The sequence below is a fragment of the Colossoma macropomum genome, unplaced genomic scaffold (assembly GCF_904425465.1).
Source record: "Colossoma macropomum unplaced genomic scaffold, Colossoma_macropomum, whole genome shotgun sequence".
In the NCBI taxonomy this organism is placed as follows: domain Eukaryota; kingdom Metazoa; phylum Chordata; class Actinopteri; order Characiformes; family Serrasalmidae; genus Colossoma; species Colossoma macropomum.
In genome coordinates, this window is record NW_023494799.1 from 13,055,083 (window position 1) to 13,077,034 (window position 21,952).

Consider the following 21,952-nt stretch of genomic DNA (forward strand, 5'->3'; position numbering starts at 1 on the left):
GGGTCACAGTGAAAAGCTCAGTGACTCTAAATGTGGGACTGTCATATAATGAAAGTTTGCGAAACGTCTGCCCTGCTAGGTCTGCCATAGTCAACTGTAGTGGTGCGGGAAAAAATTGATTCTTAGACGCATCGCGATGCGGACATGTACGATTCTGAATCGATTCATTCAACGTCAAAAATCAATTTTCTAAATATTTAATGTATAACGTAATGTTGATGGAACGCAAAGGGCGGAACTTGGAAGTGTGGAAATGCAGCGCCCGGACAGTCTGTGGTGGCACATAACAAAAACACTACGGGATGAGTGAGAAATCCGACCGGCTCCCTCTGTATTAAAAGCCAGGTTAGGTCAGGAGTCACAACCCAAATGATAAGAAGAGCCATTTTGTCCTTTCAACAAAAATCAAACCACCTTGGGAGCCACAACATTTAATGTCCAGTATGTCTAAGTATGTGTTAATGTCCTAGTATAGGCTAAACAATATAAACGAGAGCGCAGATTTACTTCGCTCTGCTTTAAACTTTAGCTACAGCCGCTTTTCTTCCATCTCTGCCAGAAAACTTTTCCTCAAAAGTTGAATAGTTTCTTGTAAAATGTCTTTCAGCTTTCGGCTGTTTAACGAGGCTGAAGTCGCTTCTCATTTGCCAGTTTCTTGCTGAACTTTTCCATTCCACCTTAAATTCTGACTGAGGCACCGAAGGTAAATGCGGCACCATTTAAGGTGGAATGGGAAAATTAGAAAGAGAAGCGACTTCGTCTTCGCAACTTTTTACTGTTTGACAGCCTCTCGTTGCAGATTTAATGTATCAGGAAACCAACTACGTTGCTTATAAATGCGAATAAGTCCATTTATCTCCAAACGTTCGTCTGTCTTTCTCTTTTCCTTTTTCGTTCGCTACTAGCCAGGCGAAACCTTGTTTCGAGCAGTGAATGAGAGCCTTCCAGTTCAATTGCCACATCACTTCCATTTGTTTTATTAGTAAAAGATATTGGTCATAAATGCATTATGGATCATTACAAATACTTAGCTTTAAACGTACCAAGTCCTCAGACAGTAAGAAAACAGAAATCATGTATAGAAAAAAAGATGCATCAAGATGCATCGATAATCGTTTTATAATCGCATCGCAGCCCTCTGAATCGTAATCGAATCGAATCGTGAGGTGCCTAGAGATTCCCACCCCTAGTCAACTGTAAGTGTAATTGTGAAATGGAAGCATCTAGAAGCAAAAACAGCTCAGTTTCTAAGCGACAGACCATGTAAACGCAAAGATTGATAAAAAAATATTGCCTATCCTCTGTTGCTTTGAGTTCCAGACTGCCTAAGCAGGAACTCGGAATTTCATGAAATAGGTTTCCATGGCCGAGGAAGCCTAAGATCACTATGCACAATGCCAAACATCGGCTGGAGTGGTGTTGCTTCACTGATGAATCATGCTTCTCTATTTGGGAGTCTGATGGATGAATCTGGGTTTGGCAGATGCCAGACGAACACCACCTACTGGAAGACAATTATATGCTTCCAACTTTGTGGCAAGAGTTTGGGGAAGGCCTTTTTCTGTTCCAGCATATCTGTGCCCCTGTGCACAAAGTGAGCTCCATAAACACATGGTTTGACAAATTTGGTCTGGAGGAACTCCAGTGGCCACAGAGCCCTGACCTCAACCCCACTGATACCTTTGAGATGAATTGGAACATTTATTGCAAGCCAGGCCTTCTTGTTCTACAATAGTGCCTGACTTCACAAATACTCTTTTCACTGAATGTGCACAAATTCCCACAGACACATTCCAAAATCTAGTGGAAAGCCTTCCCCGAAGAGTCGTGGCTGTTACAGCCATAAAGGAGATGGGGGCAGCTCCATGATTTGGGGTGTTATGAGATGTCCAATAAGCTTGTATACGTGTTACGGTCAGATGTCCAAATACTTTTGGCCGTATGGTGTATGTGCAGTTAAATCATTTTCTTATATTAATGACTAATTTTACAAAAATTAGAACACTGTTCACATGCTCAATGTTTTTCAAAAGGAAGAACATTAAGAAAACTATGATTTCCATAGTACAGTTTAAGTCTGTCACTTAGCCCAAGTATGGCATTAATGGGGTTCTATACTTAAAGTTCCTTTTAACCCAAGACCAGGAAACATTTTGATACTTGCAAGACTAAGCAAGATTAAGACATTCTCCATAATAACTTTATAATAACTTAATAAAGCTAATAATTAACTTAATATGGCTCTGTCTGTGCCTGCGGCATAGGTAGCCTAGGTGTGGCTGCACTGTTTACTCAAGGACTGGAGCTACCATTGGAAGTGTATTCACAGGCAGGGGCCTTTTCTTGGACTCGAGTATTTGTACAAGCTGTGTGGACTCAAGAAAGGTCATAAATCAGTAATCAGTGTCAGTTAAGAGAGCCATCAAACACAATCTTAAAAGAGGGCATATAACAAAGTTATTGCTGCAATTGAACCAACAGCAGTGCCAAGTGAGATGCGGATGATATACCTACAGTGTAGGACCAAGAACCCAGATGCAAGAAAAGAATGCAAAATCGAAATCTTAGAAGTGAATTATAAGGGACTCCTGTAAATGAGTATGAGTTCTTCAGTGCATAAAGGGAGGGGATAGTCATTTCAATAAGCACTGTTGAATGCTAGCGCGTTTGGTAGTCTTAGGAACAATTGCTGGAACAATTGCCAAACTCTCAAGGGCATTTCATTTTGACTAAAAATAAAGCTTTATACCCCTTCAGTTAGAAGTCTCAGGCACATTCAAGGAACTATAACTGTTGTTGAACCATTTTTACTGAACTTGGTAAAAGCTTTTAGCAAGTTTTCAAAGCCTAAAGGCAGGGAAAGGCCTGTGACTAATGTCAATTATAGATTACAATATCAGCAGACAGACTACATGTCTAAATGCAAGGGCAAAGGTCGTGAGACAGGGAGTGTGTCTTTCATCAGCAAATACTATGAAATTTATTTCCATCTGAAATGCAGATGACATTACTGTCCTCTTGTGGTCCAGTTGTAAATCTTGCACAAAGATTTTTAACAGCAAATGTGGGTAAAGTAGCCTAAACCAATACTCAGATACAGTATAGTTATTTCAATAAAATAAAGATTGAAGTAATGTATTTAACTTCCAATTGTTTTGATGTGAAATGATGCACTGTAGCAAACTTACCAACTCTGATTTCTTGGCAATGGTGGTGAAAGGATATAGCTATTTTTATACTATTTAATGTATAATGTTGATAATGGTAAAGTAGTGGTGAATCTGAAAATAAAAGTTTCATGTGGGTACTATTTTGCCTTACAATGCCCTGCATGTACCTCTCCACCACAAATAGGTTTAAATGAAATGTTTTAGGGGAAAGGTCAGATGTCAAAATTATTGTATAACAATACCCCAGAAATCAGGCAGCATGTTTGCAAAGATTTCATGTAGTAGTTTTCTTTGAAGTAGGTTTTATTGGCATTAATGCCTCAGAAATGTACCATCTGTGAACAATTCTCACTCAAGTTTCTCCAGAATAGTGCATTTCTGTCGTATTTGGGTATATTTTATGTGAATAGACCTCTCCTGCGTGAAAAAAAATACAAGGCCTAGTACTAAGTTCCACGTGTTTCATCTGGAGATGACTATTGGACCAAACGCGCCTCCCTTTGGCGAACAAGTGAACTGTTGGAACATGTAGTGCAGTTTCGCTTTCTGTCCACGGGGAGGCAGTGATGCGCTCACCGGCGTTTAACTTCTAACAGCGGAAGGGGAAAGAAACAACAGACTTTCCTGTTTATAAAAGGCGTTTTTGAAGCACCAAAAATCACGAAGACTAATAAATCGCAGAATACTGCAATTAAACTATCAGTTGTAGTGTTTAGACTACCTTTACATTTGCTGTATGTCGAGGCTTCTCACATCTCAGATCCATAAGCAAATACGCAGGTATTGTTTTTAAAATTTGTATTATTAAAAGATATAATTTAGTTTAACATGAAGTGTGAGACAGATGTGAATACAAAAGACTGAGTCCCGCTGTATTGCTCAGGCTGCACTGCAGTGTCTATTCACAGGCGCGATCCCACTACTGATCGGCACGGGGGCTTTGACCTGCTCCGTCTCCGACCTGGGCCGGTTCACCCCTCCTTAGGCGACCTGGTGGTCCCGAGCTCCCTCAGGAGCACCATATCGATACCGAACTTAGTGCGGACACCCGATCGGCATAGTCCACTACAGCCCAGAACCCCTGAGCTCAAACGGTCCGCCAGCCTCAGCCTCCCAGTAGCTTGGATTACAGGCGCACGCCACTGCGCCCGGCGAGAGCAGAGCGGATCTGAAGAGCTTTTAACCATCAGACTGACACACTCACCGCCCTCTGGTGGACAAAGGAAAAATTAGAGACAACAGGAGAGTCTCTTACAGAGAGCACCCTCTGCTGTATGACAAAAGAATTAGTTCTGACATTTTTTTTTTTCAGAAAACGCTTGGTGTTTTCCAGATGCTACACATCTCTTTCACAGAGTTCTCTTCCTCGTCACAGAAGAGTTACCTTCATCATCAGTTTGTAAATATTCAGCACGAAGATACAGTGTGGAGTTCTGTGTTTTCACAATGGACAGTGCATTAAGCTTATAGAAAAGTGGTTCGCTGTAGTCTAATAGCAGTCCAGTAAAATCTTATGGAGAATAGCAAAAAGTTTATTACATCTGACAAAATTAACAATAATGAACTGAACTGGATTAAAATTTGTAAAAAGAAGTTCCTTTGAAAGATAAACATAAATGTGTTTCATACTCTACAGGTGAAACTTCCCCTCTGACCTAGTCTTTTTTCTGTATTATTCCATACTGCTTTCTTTCTCTTTTTATTTAATTCTATCATATCTGCATTGAAATTTCACATTTCTTCTTCTACTTCTGAGCGTTCTGGCTTTTTTCCCTTAAAAGTAATTAAATGTTACTTTTGTTGAAGTATGTCTGTATTCAGCTCCATAATTATTGCTACTCTTGGTAAACATGGGTAAAAAAGGGCAATGAAAATTGTCTTTTTACTGAATTAACTAAATCTCACACTGACAATAGAAGAAACATTACAAAAACAATACAGAAACCCTCATTAAAAATGCATCACAGACCACATATATCACAGTTATTGGCACCCCTGCATTTCATACTTTGTACAGGCCTCCCTTTGCCAACATTACAGGGATGAGTGTTCTGTCATGCTTGATGAGATGGAAAAATATAGAGCAAGGAACCTGAGACCCCTCCTCAATACAGAATCTCTCCAGATCCTTCAGGGTCCTAGGTCCTCCCTTTTGGATTCCTCTTTTCAACTCGACTTTTCAACGATGGGGTTTAGGTCAGGGGACTGGGGTGGCTATGTCAGAAGCGTGATTCTGCGGTCATTGAACCCTTTTTTTTGGCTTTGGCTGTATGTACTGAAACATTGTCCAGCTGGAAGACCCAACTATAACCAGTCATTCATCATACCTAACAGTGGGGATGAGATTCTTTTCTGTATAACCATTCGTCTTTTTTGCCAAACGCACATTGACTGTTTGTTGCCCCAAAATACTACTTTTGTCTCATGCGATTGTAGAACCCGGTCCCAAAGATCCAGTAACATCAAGCAAACTCTGTGTGCTTACATTTGCGTTTAGATAACATGGCATGCCTTTTAAGTAGTTTGTTGCTATGAAGGTAGCATCTAATAGCAGTTCAGTCATAATGTCATTACACTAACCTAATAAAAACTTACTTAATAAGACTCTTGTGCAGGTGGCATGGCTAGCTTAGATTGTTGACTCAAGGGCAAAAGCTGGCAAGTGTGTTCACAGAGGCCTTTTTTGGTATTGCGTATTTGTTCAACCTGTGAGGACTCAAGAAACCAGTAATCGGTGTCAGTTCAGAGGGACATCAAACACAGTCCTACAGCAGTGTCCAGAAGAGTGTGGAAGATATACTTACAGTGTAGGACAATTTAGACAAACCACTTAAAAGAAAGTCTGAAAAGTAAATTATGGTATTATAGTAGTATTACAGTACAATGATGTACTGTAATACATCATGTACAAAGTAGTACAATGATGTAAATGTAGTATTGGGAAGCGTTAGTGTAACGGTTGCAATTATATTGCTTATATAATTTATATAATTTGTTGACCTTTTCTAAGAGCAGTGTCATAATTCAGAATTCATTGAAGTTTCATTATTATACATTATTTCATTCAGCACTAGTAATGCTACTATTATTTTGAAGTCTAAGCTAAAAGTAACGTTCAAGCCTCGCTGTGCAGCTCTCACGTTAGTACGACTTTTCATCAATACCTCCAAGTTAACAGCAAGCATGACTTCATACAAGCCCCGGTGAAAGTTTATAGTCACAGTGGACTTTAATTTGATGTGAACGGTTAAAAGGGAACCTCTGAAGACTCAAAGCCTATTCTCTTTTTGTAGCATGCAGCCAACGAGGTATTTGTTTGTTTGTTTGTCCGTATTTTACTTAGTAAAATGTTATTTCACATGCTGTGTATGCTATTGTTTATGTTAAGCTAACATGGTCTATATTTTCACGTCAATACTGTGTTTAGTTTTCACGGTGGATTTGGAGAAACGCCTTCAAATAAATCAGTAGCAAGACAACCATTTGTGTCGGCCTGTGCTACGAGGGAATTACAGTAAGCCTGAATTTTAAGTAGACATTCCAACCTGGAACTATTACTAGAGTCTGTAGATGGGTATGAGTTCTTCCGTGTCTGAAGGGTGGGAATATTAGTCATTTCAATAAGTACTGTTAAAGCACTTGTACTGTGCTAGCACTTCTGCTAATCTTAACATTTGGAACAGTAGCTGGAACAGTTGATAAACTCTCAATAGCATTTTATTTTGGCTAAAAATAGAACTTTAAAGCCGTTCAGTTAAAGCCACTGAAGAAGGTTTTGTTGAGTTTTAAAGACTGATTTAAAGGCAGTGAAGAGCCTGAAACCAATGTCATAACTGCCCATGATTATAAATTACAACATCAGCAGACAGACTACATTTATAAATGCCAGGGCAAAGTTCTTAAGACAGAATCTGTGTCTTTCATCAGAAAATATCATGAATTTCATCACCATCTGAAATGCAGATGACATCACTGTTACGGTCCTTCTGTAAATCTTGCATCCCGCACAAACAGCAGAGGTGGGAAGAGTGATAGATAATTCTACTTTGACCTGTATTTTTTATGAAAACAGTACAAAGATAAGATGTAATGTTTTACCTCATCAAATTCATTATTCGTTTGTAATTATAAGCTAATCCTGAAACTAATGCTGCAACACGTTCCAAAAAAGTTGAGACGGTAGTAATTTAAGACTAGGAACATTGTGAAATGTTCAAAAACATCTTAAACGGGTGATACAATCAGGCTTGGATATAAAAGAAGCATCCAGGAAAGGCTGAGTCCTTTCTGAGTGAGGGTGGGTCGAGGCTCACTCCTTTGCCACAAATGCATCAGCAAAAATCCAACAGTTTAAAAATAATTTTCCTCAGTGAGGGACTGCAAGGATTTTAAGTATTTCATCATCCACAGTTCATAATATCATCAAAAGATTCAGGGAATCTGGAGAAATCTCAGACAAGGCCGAAAACTCAACTGAATGTCTGTGACCTTTGACCCCTGCATTGAAAACCATTTTTCAGTTATTGATATTACACATGAACTCGGAAATACTTTATGTCAGTAAACACTGTTCATTGCTGCATCCACAAATGCAAGTTAAGACTGTACTATGCACAGTGGAAGTCATATTTCAACAATGTCCAGAAACGCTGTCAGCTTCTGTAGGCTGGAGCTCATCTGACATGAACTGATACACAGTGTGTATTGTGCTGTGATGAGTCAGCCTTTCAGATTGTTTGTGGAAATAAGGAACGTTGTTTTCTCCAGGCCAAAGAAGAAAAAGATCATTCAGATTGTGACCAGCATGAAGGTCTAAGGCCAGGGCCTGTCATGGTATTGAGGGGAGGGGTATTAGTGGGTAACTTGCAATAGAATACAATAGAACTGCAACAGAAAGTTGTAGTGTTTAGACTACCTTTACATTTGCTGTATGTCGAGGCTTCTCACATCTCAGATCCATACGCAATCACTCAGGTATTATGTTTAAAATCAGTATTATTAAAAGATATAATTTAGTTTAACATGAAGTGTGAGAGTAAAAGACTGAGTCCCGCTGTATTGCTCAGGCTGCACTGCAGTGTCTATTCACAGGCGCGATCCCACTACTGATCGGCACGGGGGCTTTGACCTGCTCCGTTTCCGACCTGGGCCGGTTCACCCCTCCTTAGGCGACCTGGTGGCCCCGAGCTCCCTCAGGAGCACCATATCGATACCGAACTTAGTGCGGACACCCGATCGGCATAGTCCACTACAGCCCAGAACCCCTGAGCTCAAACGGTCCGCCAGCCTCAGCCTCCCGGTAGCTTGGATTACAGGCGCACGCCACTGCGCCCGGCGAGAGCAGAGCGGATCTGAAGAGCTTTTAACCATCAGACTGAACACTCGCCGCCCTCTGGTGGACAAAGGAGGAATTACAGACCAGAAGAGTCCCTTACAGAGAGCCCCATTGAAAAACATTGAGTCCCGCTACAGGCCCTTTATTGCGAATTTTTTTCAGAAACTACACATCTGTCTCAGAGTTTTCTTCTTCATTCCAGAAGAGTCACCTTTCTCATCAGTCAGATGGTCTTCAGCTTGCAGATACTGTGTGGAGCTTCTGTTTTTCAGCAAGGTCCATAAAGACATGGATGAGCGAGTTTGGGGTGGAAGAACTTGATTGGCCTGCACAGAGTCCTGACCTCAACCCGACAGAACACCTTTGGGATGAATTAGAGCACATGGGAAAGAATGCGAGCCAGGCCTTCTCGTCCAACATCAGTGTCTGACCTCACAAATGCGCTTCTGGAAGAATGGTCAAAAATTCCCATAAACACACTTCTAAACCTTGTGGAAAGCCTTCCCAGAAGAGTTGAAGCTGTTATAGCTGCAAAGGGTGGGCCGACATCATATTAAACCTTATGGATTAAAAATGGGATGTCACTCAAGTTCATATGCGTGTGAAGGCAGACGAGCGAAAACTTTTGGCAATATAGTGTAGAATTTACTAACCACTGCTTTCTGTTTCTATTTTCATTTCACATACGGTCCCAACTTTTTTGCAAGTGGGTTTCTGCATCCAGCATCTATCAGAATAAGAAATGAAGTTTGTAAGGTTTTATTCGTCTCTTGTTTGATACACTTTTGGTCTAAAATAAAATGATGAACATAAAATGTGGTGTTAGGCAGTCCCGATGCGGTAACAAGTATTACATAACTGAATTAAAAAAGGAAATAGTGAGTAAATGTTAATGAAATAAATATAACTCACTAAAAAGTTGATTATTTTCTTTACAAACATGGACAGACGTAAAAGCATTACCAGTTGTCTAAGGTCTGACCCAAAACGCCTCCCTCTGGCGAAGAAGTGAACTGTTTGAATATGGAGTGTAGTTTCTCTTTTTGTCCACGGGGAGGCAGTGATGTGCTCACCGATGTTTAACTTCTAACAGCGGAAGTGGAAAGAAACAACAGACTTTCCTGTTTATAAAAGGCGTTTTTGGGGCACCAAAATCACGAGGACTAATAAATCGCTGCTTTCAGAATACAACAGAACTGCAATAGAAACTATCAGTTGTAGCGTTTAGACTACCTTTACATTTGCTGTATATAGAGGCTTCTCATATCACAGATCCATAAGCAAATGCTCAGGTATTGCTTTTAAAATTAGTATTATTAAAAGATATAATATAGTTTAACATGAAGTGTGAGACAGATGTGAATATAAAAGACTGAGTCCCGCTGTATTGCTCAGGCTGCACTGCAGTGTCTATTCACAGGCGCGATCCCACTACTGATCGGCACGGGGGCTTTGACCTGCTCCGTCTCCGACCTGGGCCGGTTCACCCCTCCTTAGGCGACCTGGTGGTCCCGAGCTCCCTCAGGAGCACCATATCGATACCGAACTTAGTGCGGACACCCGATCGGCATAGTCCACTACAGCCCAGAACCCCTGAGCTCAAACGGTCCGCCAGCCTCAGCCTCCCGGTAGCTTGGATTACAGGCGCACGCCACTGCGCCCGGCGGAAGCAGAGTGGATTTGAAGAGCTTTTAACCATCAGACTGAAGACACTCACCGCCCTCTGGTGGACAAAAGAGGAATCACAGACCAGAAGCGTCTATTACAGAGAGCCCCATTGAAAAACATTGAGTCCCGCTACAGGCCCTTCAGTGTGATGTTTTTTTTCAGAAACTACACGTGTTTCAGAGTTCTCTTCCTCATTCCAGAAGAGTTACCTTTCTTATCAGTGAGATGGTCTTCAGCTTGCAGATACAGTGTGGAGCTTCTGTTTTTCAGAGTGGTAAAAGGTAACTTAGCACTCGGCTTTTTTGACCTGAAACGGAGGAATTACAGACATAAGGAGAGTCTCTTACAGTGAGCGCCCTCTGCTGTTTGATAATATAATTATTATTGACTAACATATTTTGAGCTACCTTCCTCATTATCAGTGAGTGAGTGTTCAATTCGCAGATACAGTGTGGAGTTATGTATTTTTATAGTGGTTTATGGTAGCTTAGAACTTGAGTAATGCTTTGACCTGACAGGGTGCACTCAGGCTGAAAATGGGGCAGTCTGGTAAATGCACAAGCCTCCTAAATGTAAAAGTGTTACATTTGTGTGTATAGAAACTATTGAATATTATAATGTTGGATATTATAGACCCTGGAACACTGTTGGACCCTTTTACACTGCAAGGGGAATTCCACTTATGTTTCAAATTTCTGCATAATTCAGTCATTTAGATGTAAGTAAATTAATTTAGAAAGGTTTGATGTGAAATGGTTACTTTTGTACATCTAAAGCACAAATATAGCCATTATATTTACTATCCAAAATGGCTTGTGAACCTACACATGTGAGTTTTTTAATGTAATGTTAATAATGTAAAAAAAATTGGTAAAAATAAATGAATACATAATAAATAAATGAATCATTTAATAGATAGATAGATAGATAGATAGATAGACAGACAGACAGACAGATAGATAGAAAACTTTATTTGGGTTCTGTTTTTCTTTAAAGTGCTCTGCATGTACCTCTCATCTCTATATGTAGTTTAAACACATTAAAAGCAAAGGTTTCTCAAAACATTTATTGGACAATGTCTCAGGCATCAGACAGCACATTTATAACCATTTTTATATAATATTTCAGTATGGTGGCTTTAACAGGCATTAAAGAGGAATGTTGCCAATTTTTCAAAATTTCTACAACTACTTTGTTGAGATGTAAGTATTTCAGAGTAGTTTGATGTGAAATGGTTCAGTTTACAAAAACGTACAGACTCAGATTTCTTTGAAATGATGATAGGAAGCAGGGGTCATGATCTCTACAACACAAGTACAGCCATTCTTTATTATCCAAAATGACTCATGATCCTACATGTGTCTTCAGTGTTTTATGTATAATGTTAATAATGATAAAATTGTGGTAACTAAAAAAGGCTTCTATGGAAACTATTTTGCTTTTTTTTTTTTAAATATGATTTAGGCCAAAGCTTTCTCAAAACTTGTAACTAATGTCTTAGGCATCAGGCAGTGTATATGTAATCATTTCATGTAACAGCTTCCTGTGTTGGAGCTTTCAGAGGCTTTAAACTCTTCAGATATCTTGTTCCTGTCAGCACCACTGTGAACAACTCTGACTCTGTAATTTTCTCTAGAACACAGCCTTTTATATAAACCCATGACTTTGTTTACATTTTTACAATTTAAATATGCAGAAAATGTGAAAAAATGGTGGAATTCCACTTTAATCGCTTCAGATGTCTGATTCCTATCACTATCACTGTGAACAATTCTGACTTGCAAAGTTTCTCTAAAACAGTGTATGTCACAACAAACCACACTAAATTATTTTTTTCTTTTCATGTTAATGATTTAATGATACAGAAATTTTGCAAAATCATGTGAATTTCTTTTAGATAGGTTTTTCAGGTAAAATGGGACACTTTGTCTGCAACAGTGGGACAGTGCTTTAAGCTAAACAGAAATTTATTTAATTCAGATTTTTGGCTATGCAGTAAAATCTTACATAGAACAACAAATACAATTCATTGTATTTGACTGGGAGAATAACAATCATGAGCTGAACTGGATTAATACTTTTAAAACAAGCAACTTTGAAGTGTGAACTTCAGCATGTTCTGTGCTCTGGTGGGGAAGCACAGCTGAGGCTTCTTTTCTGACCCAGTCTCTTCTCTTCATTCCTCTATATTCCTGTCATTCTGTCCTTTTTACATCAATTTTCCACCCTCTCCTTTTTATGCTGTCTTTTCTCTCTCTTTGTCTTTTCTGCCTTTCCTTGACTGTTCTGGTTTGGGAGCCATTTTGCTAAAAGTGATAAAATATTAGATATTTTAAAATCAGGTCTATATGCAATATTATTCCACACAATAACTTAATACAAAGCTTGCAGATATATAAAGAAAGATCTTTGTTCATGTAAGTACCTGTAGGCTTCTCTGCACAAAACAGACACAAAAAGTCAGGTACCACTAATAGCCTAATGTTGGTACAAATATACATTTATAATGTGGTCTCTTATGAAATGTCGTTGTTTAAATACATTGATACGTGTTACATGTTAGAAATTAAAATTGTGATAATAAATGATTATAATATACCAAGATAACTTTATCAGTGTTCTACTTTATCTACCAGGTTCAGCAAAAGTAGGACAGAACTAAAACCCACTTCATCAAATAATGAAATATAACTTTGAATATATAGTTTTTCACTGACCCACCAATCATCTTTTAAAATAGACAAATTCTAGTGTTGTTTAGAGGTGGGCTATAACCGTCACGTTTAGGCTGTGTAATGTGTTTCTGAAATCACAAACTCACAAACAAAAAGTCATAAGTTTTAATTTAACATAAAGTGTGAGAGTAAAAGGCTGAGTCCCGCTGTATTGCTCAGGCTGCACTGCAGTGTCTATTCACAGGCGCGATCCCACTACTGATCGACACGGGGGCTTTGACCTGCTCCGTCTCCGACCTGGGCCGGTTCACCCCTCCTTAGGCGACCTGGTGGTCCCGAGCTCCCTCAGGAGCACCATATCGATACCGAACTTAGTGCGGACACCCGATCGGCATAGTCCACTACAGCCCAGAACCCCTGAGCTCAAACGGTCCGCCAGCCTCAGCCTCCCGGTAGCTTGGATTACAGGCGCACGCCACTGCGCCCGGCGAGAGCAGAGCGGATCTGAAGAGCTTTTAACCATCAGACTGAACACACTCACCGCCCTCTGGTGGACAAAGGAAAAATTACAGACAACAGGAGAGTCTCTTACAGAGAGCACCCTCCGCTGTATGACGAAAGAATTAGTTCTGACAGTTTTTTTTTCAGAAAACGCTTGGTGTTTTCCAGATGCTACACATCTCTTTCACAGAGTTCTCTTCCTCATCACAGAAGAGTTACCTTCATCATCAGTTTGTAAATATTCAGCACGAAGATACAGTGTGGAGTTCTGTGTCTTCACAATGGACAGTGCATTAAGCTTATAGAAAAGTGGTTCGCTGTAGTCTAATAGCAGTCCAGTAAAATCTTATGGAGAATAGCAAAAAGTTTATTACATCTGACAAAATTAACAATAATGAACTGAACTGGATTAAAATTAGTAAAAACAAGTTCCTTTGAACGATGAACTTCAGTGTGTTTCTTGCTCTGCAGGTGAAACTTCCTCTCTGACTCAGTCTTTTTTGTGTATTATTTCATACTCCTTTCTTTCTTTTTATTTCATTCTATCATATCTACATTGAATTTTCACATTTCCTCTTCTACTTCTGAGCGTTCTGGCTTTTTTCCCTTAAAAGTAATTAAATGTTACTTTTGTTGAAGTATGTCTGTATTCAGCTCCATATTTATTGCTACTCTTGGTAAACATGGGTAAAAAAGGGCAATGAAAATTGTCTTTTTACTGAATTAACTAAATCTCACACTGACAATAGAAGAAACATTACAAAAACAATACAGAAACCCTCATTAAAAATGCATCACAGACCACATATATCACAGTTATTGGCACCCCTGCATTTCATACTTTGTACAGGCCTCCCTTTGCCAACATTACAGGGATGAGTGTTCTGTCATGCTTGATGAGATGGAAAAATATAGAGCAAGGAACCTGAGACCCCTCCTCAATACAGAATCTCTCCAGATCCTTCAGGGTCCTAGGTCCTCCCTTTTGGATTCCTCTTTTCAACGATGGGGTTTAGGTCAGGGGACTGGGGTGGCCATGTTAGAAGCGTGATTCTGTGGTCATTGAACCCTTTTTTTGGCTTTGGCTGTATGTACTGAAACATTGTTCTGCTGGAAGACCCAACTATAACCAGTCATTCATCATACCTAACAGTGGGGATGAGATTCTTTTCTGTATAACCATTCGTCTTTTTTGCCAAACCCACACTGACTGTTTGTTGCCCAAAAACACTATTTTTGTCTCATGCGATTGTAGAACCCGGTCCCAAAGATCCAGTAACATCAAGCAAGCTCTGTGTGCTTACATTTGTGTTTAGATAACATGGCATGCCTTTTAAGTAGTTTGTTGCTGCTATGAAGGTAGCATCTAATAGCAGTTCAGTCATAACTTCATTACACTAACTTAATAAAAATTAACTTAATAAGATTTTGCAGGTGGCATGGCTAGCCTAGGTGTGACTGCACTGTTGACTCAAGGGCAAAAGCTGGCATTGGGTGTGTGTTCACAGAGGGCTTTTTTGGTATTGCGTATTTGTTCAACCCGTGAGGACTCAAGAAAGGTCATAAACCAGTAATCAGTGTCAGTTCAGAGAGACATCAAACACAGTCCTACAGCAGTGTCCAGAAGAGTGGGGAAGATATACTTACAGTGTAGGACAGTTTAGACAAACCACATAAAGTCTGAAAAGTGAATTATGGTACTATAGTAGTATTGGGAAGGCGTTAGCCTGAATTTTAAGTAGACATTCCAACCTGGGACTATTACTAGAGTCTGTAGATGGGTATGAGTTCTTCCATGTCTGAAGGGTCATTTCAATAAGTACTGTTAAATGCTAGCACTTTTACTAATCTTAACATTTGGAACAGTAGCTGGAACAATTGATAAACTCTCAATAGCATTTTATTTTGACTAAAAATAGAACTTTAAAGCCGTTCAGTTAAAGCCACTGAAGAAGGTTTTGTTGAGTTTTAAAGATTGACTTAAAGGCAGTGAAGATCCTGAAACTAAAGTCGTAACTGCCCATGATTATAAATTACAACATCAGCAGACAGACTACATTTATAAATGCCAGGGCAAAGTTCTTAAGACAGAATCTGTGTCTTTCATCAGAAAATATCATGAATTTCAACCCCATCTGAAATGCAGATGAAATTGTTGTCGTGGTCCAGCTGTAAATCTTGAATCTTGCAGAAACAGCCGTGGTGGGAAGAGTAGCCTAAACTAATAGTCAAGTGAAATAATGACTCAAATAAATATGAAAGTATTTAAAAAAAAATAAATAAATAATATATATATATATATATATATATATATATATATATATATATATATATATATACTCAATAACCTATAGCACTATAGTGGAATTTCTTACTACAAATCCAGTTTCAAAAATGTTGGAACAGTAGGTAAAGGTAAAATGCAGATAAAATCACTCTGACCTGTATTTTTATGAAAACAGTACAAAGATAAGGTATGTAATGTTTTACCTCATCAAATTCATTATCTGTTTGTAATTATAAGTTAATCCTGAAACTGATGCTGAAACAGGTTCCAAAAACGTTGAGACAGCGGTAATTTAAGACTAGGAACATTGTGAAATGTTCAAAAACATCTTAAACGGGTGATACAATCAGGCTTGGACATAAAAGAAGCATCCAGGAAAGGCTGAGTCCTTTCTGAGTGAGTGTGGGTCGAGGCTCACTCCTTTGCCACAAATGCATCAGCAAAAATCCAACAGTTTAAAAGTAATTTTCCTCAGTGAGGGACTGCAAGGATTTTAAGTATTTCATCATCTACAGCTCATAATATCATCAAAAGATTCAGGGAATCTGGAGAAATCTCAGACAAGGCCGAAAACTCAACTGAATGTCTGTGACCTTTGACCCCTGCATTGAAAACCATTTTTCAGTTATTGATATTACACATGAACTCGGAAATACTTTATGTCAGTACACACTGTTCACCGCTGCATCCACAAATTCAACTTAAGACTGTGCTATGCACAGTGAAGGTTTCAACAATGTCCAGAAACGCTGTCGACTTCTCTAGGCTTAAGCTCATCTAAAATGAACTGATGAACACAGTGTTCAAATGCCAGGATCTATCATGCTGTGGGGGGGTTTACGTTGGTAACTTGCACATCTGACACTCTTATTTCAAAATGACAACACGTGTTACAGCATGGCCGCATAATCAGTCAGGTGTCTTCAGTCCCCAAACGATTCGTGTTTGGTTTGATTATTGTTGTTAAAAGAGTAATGTTTTGACCTTCAAATAGAATTTACAAACCCCTGCTTTCTGTTTTTATTATCATTTCACATACAGTCCAAACTTTTTTTGAAACTGGGTTTGTGCATCCAGCATCTATCAGAATAAGAAATGAAGTTTGTAAGGTTTTATTCTTCTCTTTTTTGTTACACTTTTGGTCTAAAATAAAACAATTTAATTAGAAAAGGAATTAGTGACTAAATGTTATTGACAAAAATATAACTGAGTAAAAACTAAATTATTTCCCTCACAAATACGGACAAACGTAAAAGCAATATCAGTAGCCTAAGGTCTGTCCCAACGCGCCTCCCTCTGGCGAAGAAGTGAACTGTTGGAACATGTAGTGTAGTTTCTGTATTTGTCCACGGGGAGGCAGTGATGACTTTCCTGTTTATAAAAGGCGTTTTTGAGGCACCAAATCACGAGGACTAATAAATCGCTGCTTTCAGAATACTGCAATAGAAACTTTCAGTAGTAACGTGTCGAGGCTTCTCATATCACAGATCCATAAGCAAATACTCAGGTATTGTTTTTAAAATTAGTATTATTAAAAGATATAATATAGTTTAACATGAAGTGTGAGACAGATGTGAATACAAAAGGCTGAGTCCCGCTGTATTGCTCAGGCTGCACTGCAGTGTCTATTCACAGGCGCGATCCCACTACTGATCGGCACGGGGGCTTTGACCTGCTCCGTCTCCGACCTGGGCCGGTTCACCCCTCCTTAGGCGACCTGGTGGTCCCGAGCTCCCTCAGGAGCACCATATCGATACCGAACTTAGTGCGGACACCCGATCGGCATAGTCCACTACAGCCCAGAACCCCTGAGCTCAAACGGTCCCGCCAGCCTCAGCCTCCCAGTAGCTTGGATTACAGGCGCACGCCACTGCGCCCGGCGAGAGCAGAGCGGAGTTGAAGAGCCTTTAAGCAGCAGACTGAAGACACTCACCGCCCTCTGGTGGACAAGGGAGAAACTACAGACACCAGAAGAGTCTCTTACGGTCTTACTCTGCTGTTCGATGATAGTTATAATTTACACATATATTGGAGGGAAATGCTTGTGCTTTAAAACCCACTCTGTAATACATTTAGCATAAAAGTGTAACAATATTGATGCTAGATCATCTCTGGCCTTCAACCAGTCAGTCTGGCATTTTTTATTTAAACCTGGATTTTTGAAAAAAAAAATAAAATGAAATAAATAAATAAAGGTTATGACAAGTGACAAAAAATGGATTTTTAAATTTAATCAAATGTGTGACATTAACTTTGGTAAGGCCTTAACACATAAAAGGTCTGATTCTTTTTAGTTATATCCCTTATATTAAAGCACATGTTCTGACGACTGTCAGGTGGATTTGATTGACTTACCAGAGGCTTTTGCAAAATCTTGTGGATTCCATGCCAGCTCAACTGCATGCTGTGATTAAAGCAAAAGGGAGACAGAGCAAACACTATGAAATGCTGAAATTCATATCAATATTTTAAAGATTGTACTCCAATTGTCATGCTAATAATATAATATGTGGTTAAGACATTTGTATGAAATTAGAAAACAGTGCAAAATACATACATTTTAAATAGTAGTCTTAGGCTTTTACAACCCACTGTATGTTTTGAAAAAGCTGAAACCTTCAAGCTGGCAAGGCTGTTACTCAGTGCATCTTTCTCCATTTCTTCCATTAGACTGCAGTACACTACATGGGCTACATTTAACTCATTGTACTAATGAATTAACACAGTAGACAGATGCTTACATAAACTTCAGCAGAGTTTTAAAGATCTTTGTATGACTTTTTTTTCTTTTTAATAGTTGTCACTGTTAGAGCTTGAGATCAACATTTGGATTCCATGACACAGATTGCAACAAACCTTAATCAAGCCCTGATTGACTGCAGTGCTGACTTTGTGTTAACCTTTGTTCTTCTTTTAAACAATCCTAAGTGTGGTTATCATGTACTGGAAGAGTTTTAAAAACAGAGTATAATTAAATTATTATTATGAAAGGTGTTATTCATCCTTAAACAGAACTGCAGTGTTTATCTCTTTACATTCCTTCAAAGCTCGCTGACGCAGAAACAGGTACTACCAGAGAACAATAATGCCTGATAAAGCTCCTAGAGATAAGACAGGCAATATGCAGGAAGCTGCAATAAATGGGGCAGGACTTTGCAATGGCATTGTCACAGTAAGAAACTATTGTGACTCACTGATAATATATATCATATGTGAAAAGGGTGTCTTTACCAATGAATAAATCTATTGATCTGCCTTAGTAGTTCAAAGGAGTGATGGTTGACTGTGGTAGATGTGGCACTGTATGCGGCGGTGCATGCGTCTTCAGATTGATCGTGTGTGGTGCCCCGCAGAACAGTACTATCCATTTGAATGAAAGGGTCACCATGCAGAACCTGAATGATCGTCTGGCCTCCTACCTGGAAAAGGTGCGCTCACTGGAGGCCGCCAATGCTAAACTGGAGCTACAGATTCATAAGTACTATGAGAAGAAAGGACCAACTGGCCTGAAAGATTACAGCCACTACTGGGCTACCATCAATGACTTGAAAGACAAGGTATAGTGAGAAGCAATTCATGTGGGGAAATCAAAGGTGAAACCAAGATGCTTTATGGACATGGGGTGTGGCACTTTTATTGCCTTTTATACACTTTTTGATGTATGCTCAGTCAATAATGTTCTTTGATTTAGGTCAAAAATGCCACCATCAGCAACGCCAACATCATCATATAGATTGACAATTCAAAGCTGGCTGCTGATGACTTCAGGACAAAGTAAGTGGTCCCAAATCATGAAAAGAAGGTTAAAGGTTTCTTCTACCTTTATAAACAAGTGTAGCTAGTTATTCTAGGGCAGAATATCTGATTCAATCCAGGTAATTGGCAGATAAATTGCCACCAGTCTTCTTTCTCCACTGACCAGATATGAGCATGAGTTGATGATGCGGACATCTGAGGAGGCTGACACTGCCAACTTGCGACGCCTTTTGGACAAGGCCACCCTGACCAAGGCCGACCTGGAGTTGCAGATTGAAGGTCTGCAGGATGAGCTGGCCTACCTGAAGAAGAACCATCAGGAGGTTCTTAGCATTATCCTTATTATGACTTACCACAGCAGCAATGAATTAGGCTACATTTTTTCCTTTAAGCCAATTGCCAAAATCATGTGTGCAAAACCATTGAAGTTAGAAGTAATGTATAGTGTACTTGAACTTCTGGATTTGGCAAGAACGCTGACTTTGCTTGAGACAAATAGTTTTGTGGACCAGTCCAAGTACAGAAACTCCAATAATGTGACCAGTAAGTAGATGGAAAAGCCATTACTGTAGGGTGCTGTTCTTAAGGTTACATGACAGATACATAAGCTTGTCATGACAACTAACATAACTCTACATAAATGTTTATAAACATTTATTCCTACAGGCATCATTAACTAGAAAATTTACATTTGCCAATTTTGATCAAAGTTAGCTGAAGTAGCCTTTATGACAGATGATGCCTCTTGGATTAAGCATTTACAAACATTTATGTAGGATTATGTCAGTTGTCAAGCTTATCTAGGTGTCATGTTGCCTTACGAACAGTCCCCTGCAGTATAGTGTTACTAAATTCTACTTATTTGGTTGCATAGTTATGCAATTTCTTCTTCAGTCTTTGGAATTTCTATGTTTGTAGGAATTGGCAGCTCTGAGGTCTCAGCTGACTGGCACTGTGAACGTGGAGGTTGATGCTCCTCCTCAGCAGGACCTGACAAAGGTTCTAGATGAAATCTGTGCCCAGTACAAGGCCATAACAGAAAAATACCGCAGAGAGCAAGAGGAATGGTTCAATGACAAGGTGAGACTGCTGACCGTTGGCACTAAATCTTATTTTTCATGACTATTAGAATGTGATCACTTTCATCACAGAGGATTGTTCTTCACATGTATACCTGTACCTCTCTCTCAGTTGGCAGCACTGAATAAGGAGGTGGCCACCAGCACAGAGACTATCCAGACATCCAAGACAGATATCAAAGACCAGAGACAAGCACTGCAGGACCTGGAGTTCGAACTGCAGTCTCAGCTGAGCAGGGTGAGAAATTGGAAAAGGAAGAACAGGGCAGGAAAAGGGTGGAAAATGAGGGTAAAGCAGCTCATAGGAATATGTAAGCAAAAGAAAACTGCTACATAGGTCAAAATAGGCAAAGAAAGGGAGAGAAAAGGAAATGATGATGAAATGGATGAGAGGAGGATCACCCAGGCATATGGGTGAGGGATGAGAGGTAAAACCAAGAGTAATTTGTCTGTGTTTTATGCAGTTGTCCAGATTCCAAAAGAAACTGATAGAGTCAAGGAGAAAGGAATGTGGAGGAGGAATTACGAGGTGAAAGTGGGCAGAATTTCTAAAGGCCTCTGACACCTGGGTGTGGATTTGCAATACCTTGCTGGAGTACAAAGTAGCTCTCTGTCAGTATAAATTTGCCAAATGGTTAAAAAAAGGCCTTTGGAAGTCTTTTGGAAGTCTGTCACATGTATGTTGATACTTGAGTTCTGAAAGTTGACACATAGGCTGAGGATAGAATCACTGAGGTGTTGGAATCTGAGTGGAGACAATTTTATAAGCACTCCTCTCTGTGTATAACAGGAGTAGGATTACATTGGAGTCATGTTGAATTGAGGACTCTGGGTGAGTTTATGAAAAATGAGCATAGTGGGAAGCACCAGAAGGTTAGCCGTTTTCATAACCTCTCCACCTTTTTTTTTCAAAGAGAAAGCAGTACTGGGGATCATGCTAGCAGAGATAGAGGCAGAGCACAGTGCTATGCTAGCAGGTTACCAGAACCAGATTAACATGCAAGACGAAAAGTTGGCCCAGGTGCGAGCCAACATCGAGCAGCAGGGTCAGGACTATGTCTTGTTGCTGGATGTCAAGAGCCGTCTGGAGCAGGAAATCGCAACCTACAGGAGCCTCCTGGAAAAGGAGGAGTCCAGATAAGGCCATTTACATGAAACTAGTATGCTTTGCTAATCAGAAAATTAAATGCTAAATGTTACTGGTCACATCTGAGCCTTGTGTTTTATTATGATAATAACTCATTTCCCTACTCCTCTTCTCTCCACAGGACTCCAGGCACAGGTAATTATCACTTTTATTCACTACAGATTTAGGATTATAATTAGCATGGTTCTTCAGAAAATCATAATCAAGTATACACTGACTTTTCCATTCTACTACAGGTGAATCCATCACTGTCACCACCACCACAGTGCACTCAGTCAGCTAAGTAAACCAGACTACTTTCAGAGATGCGCTCACTACCACCTGGTTCCCAGGG

General features: G+C 39.6%; 1 protein-coding gene across 1 annotated transcript; it reads left to right on the forward strand.

Annotated features, from left to right (window-relative positions):
* The first annotated feature begins 19,007 nt into the window (after window positions 1–19,007).
* Window positions 19,008–21,612, forward strand: LOC118818841 (keratin, type I cytoskeletal 19-like). Its single transcript, XM_036586342.1, is given in 6 exon segments — window positions 19,008–19,193; window positions 19,328–19,410; window positions 19,559–19,715; window positions 20,311–20,472; window positions 20,584–20,709; window positions 21,388–21,612. Coding segments are annotated over 6 exon segments (924 nt in total). The 5' UTR covers window positions 19,008–19,022.
* Window positions 21,613–21,952: the final 340 nt, after the last annotated feature.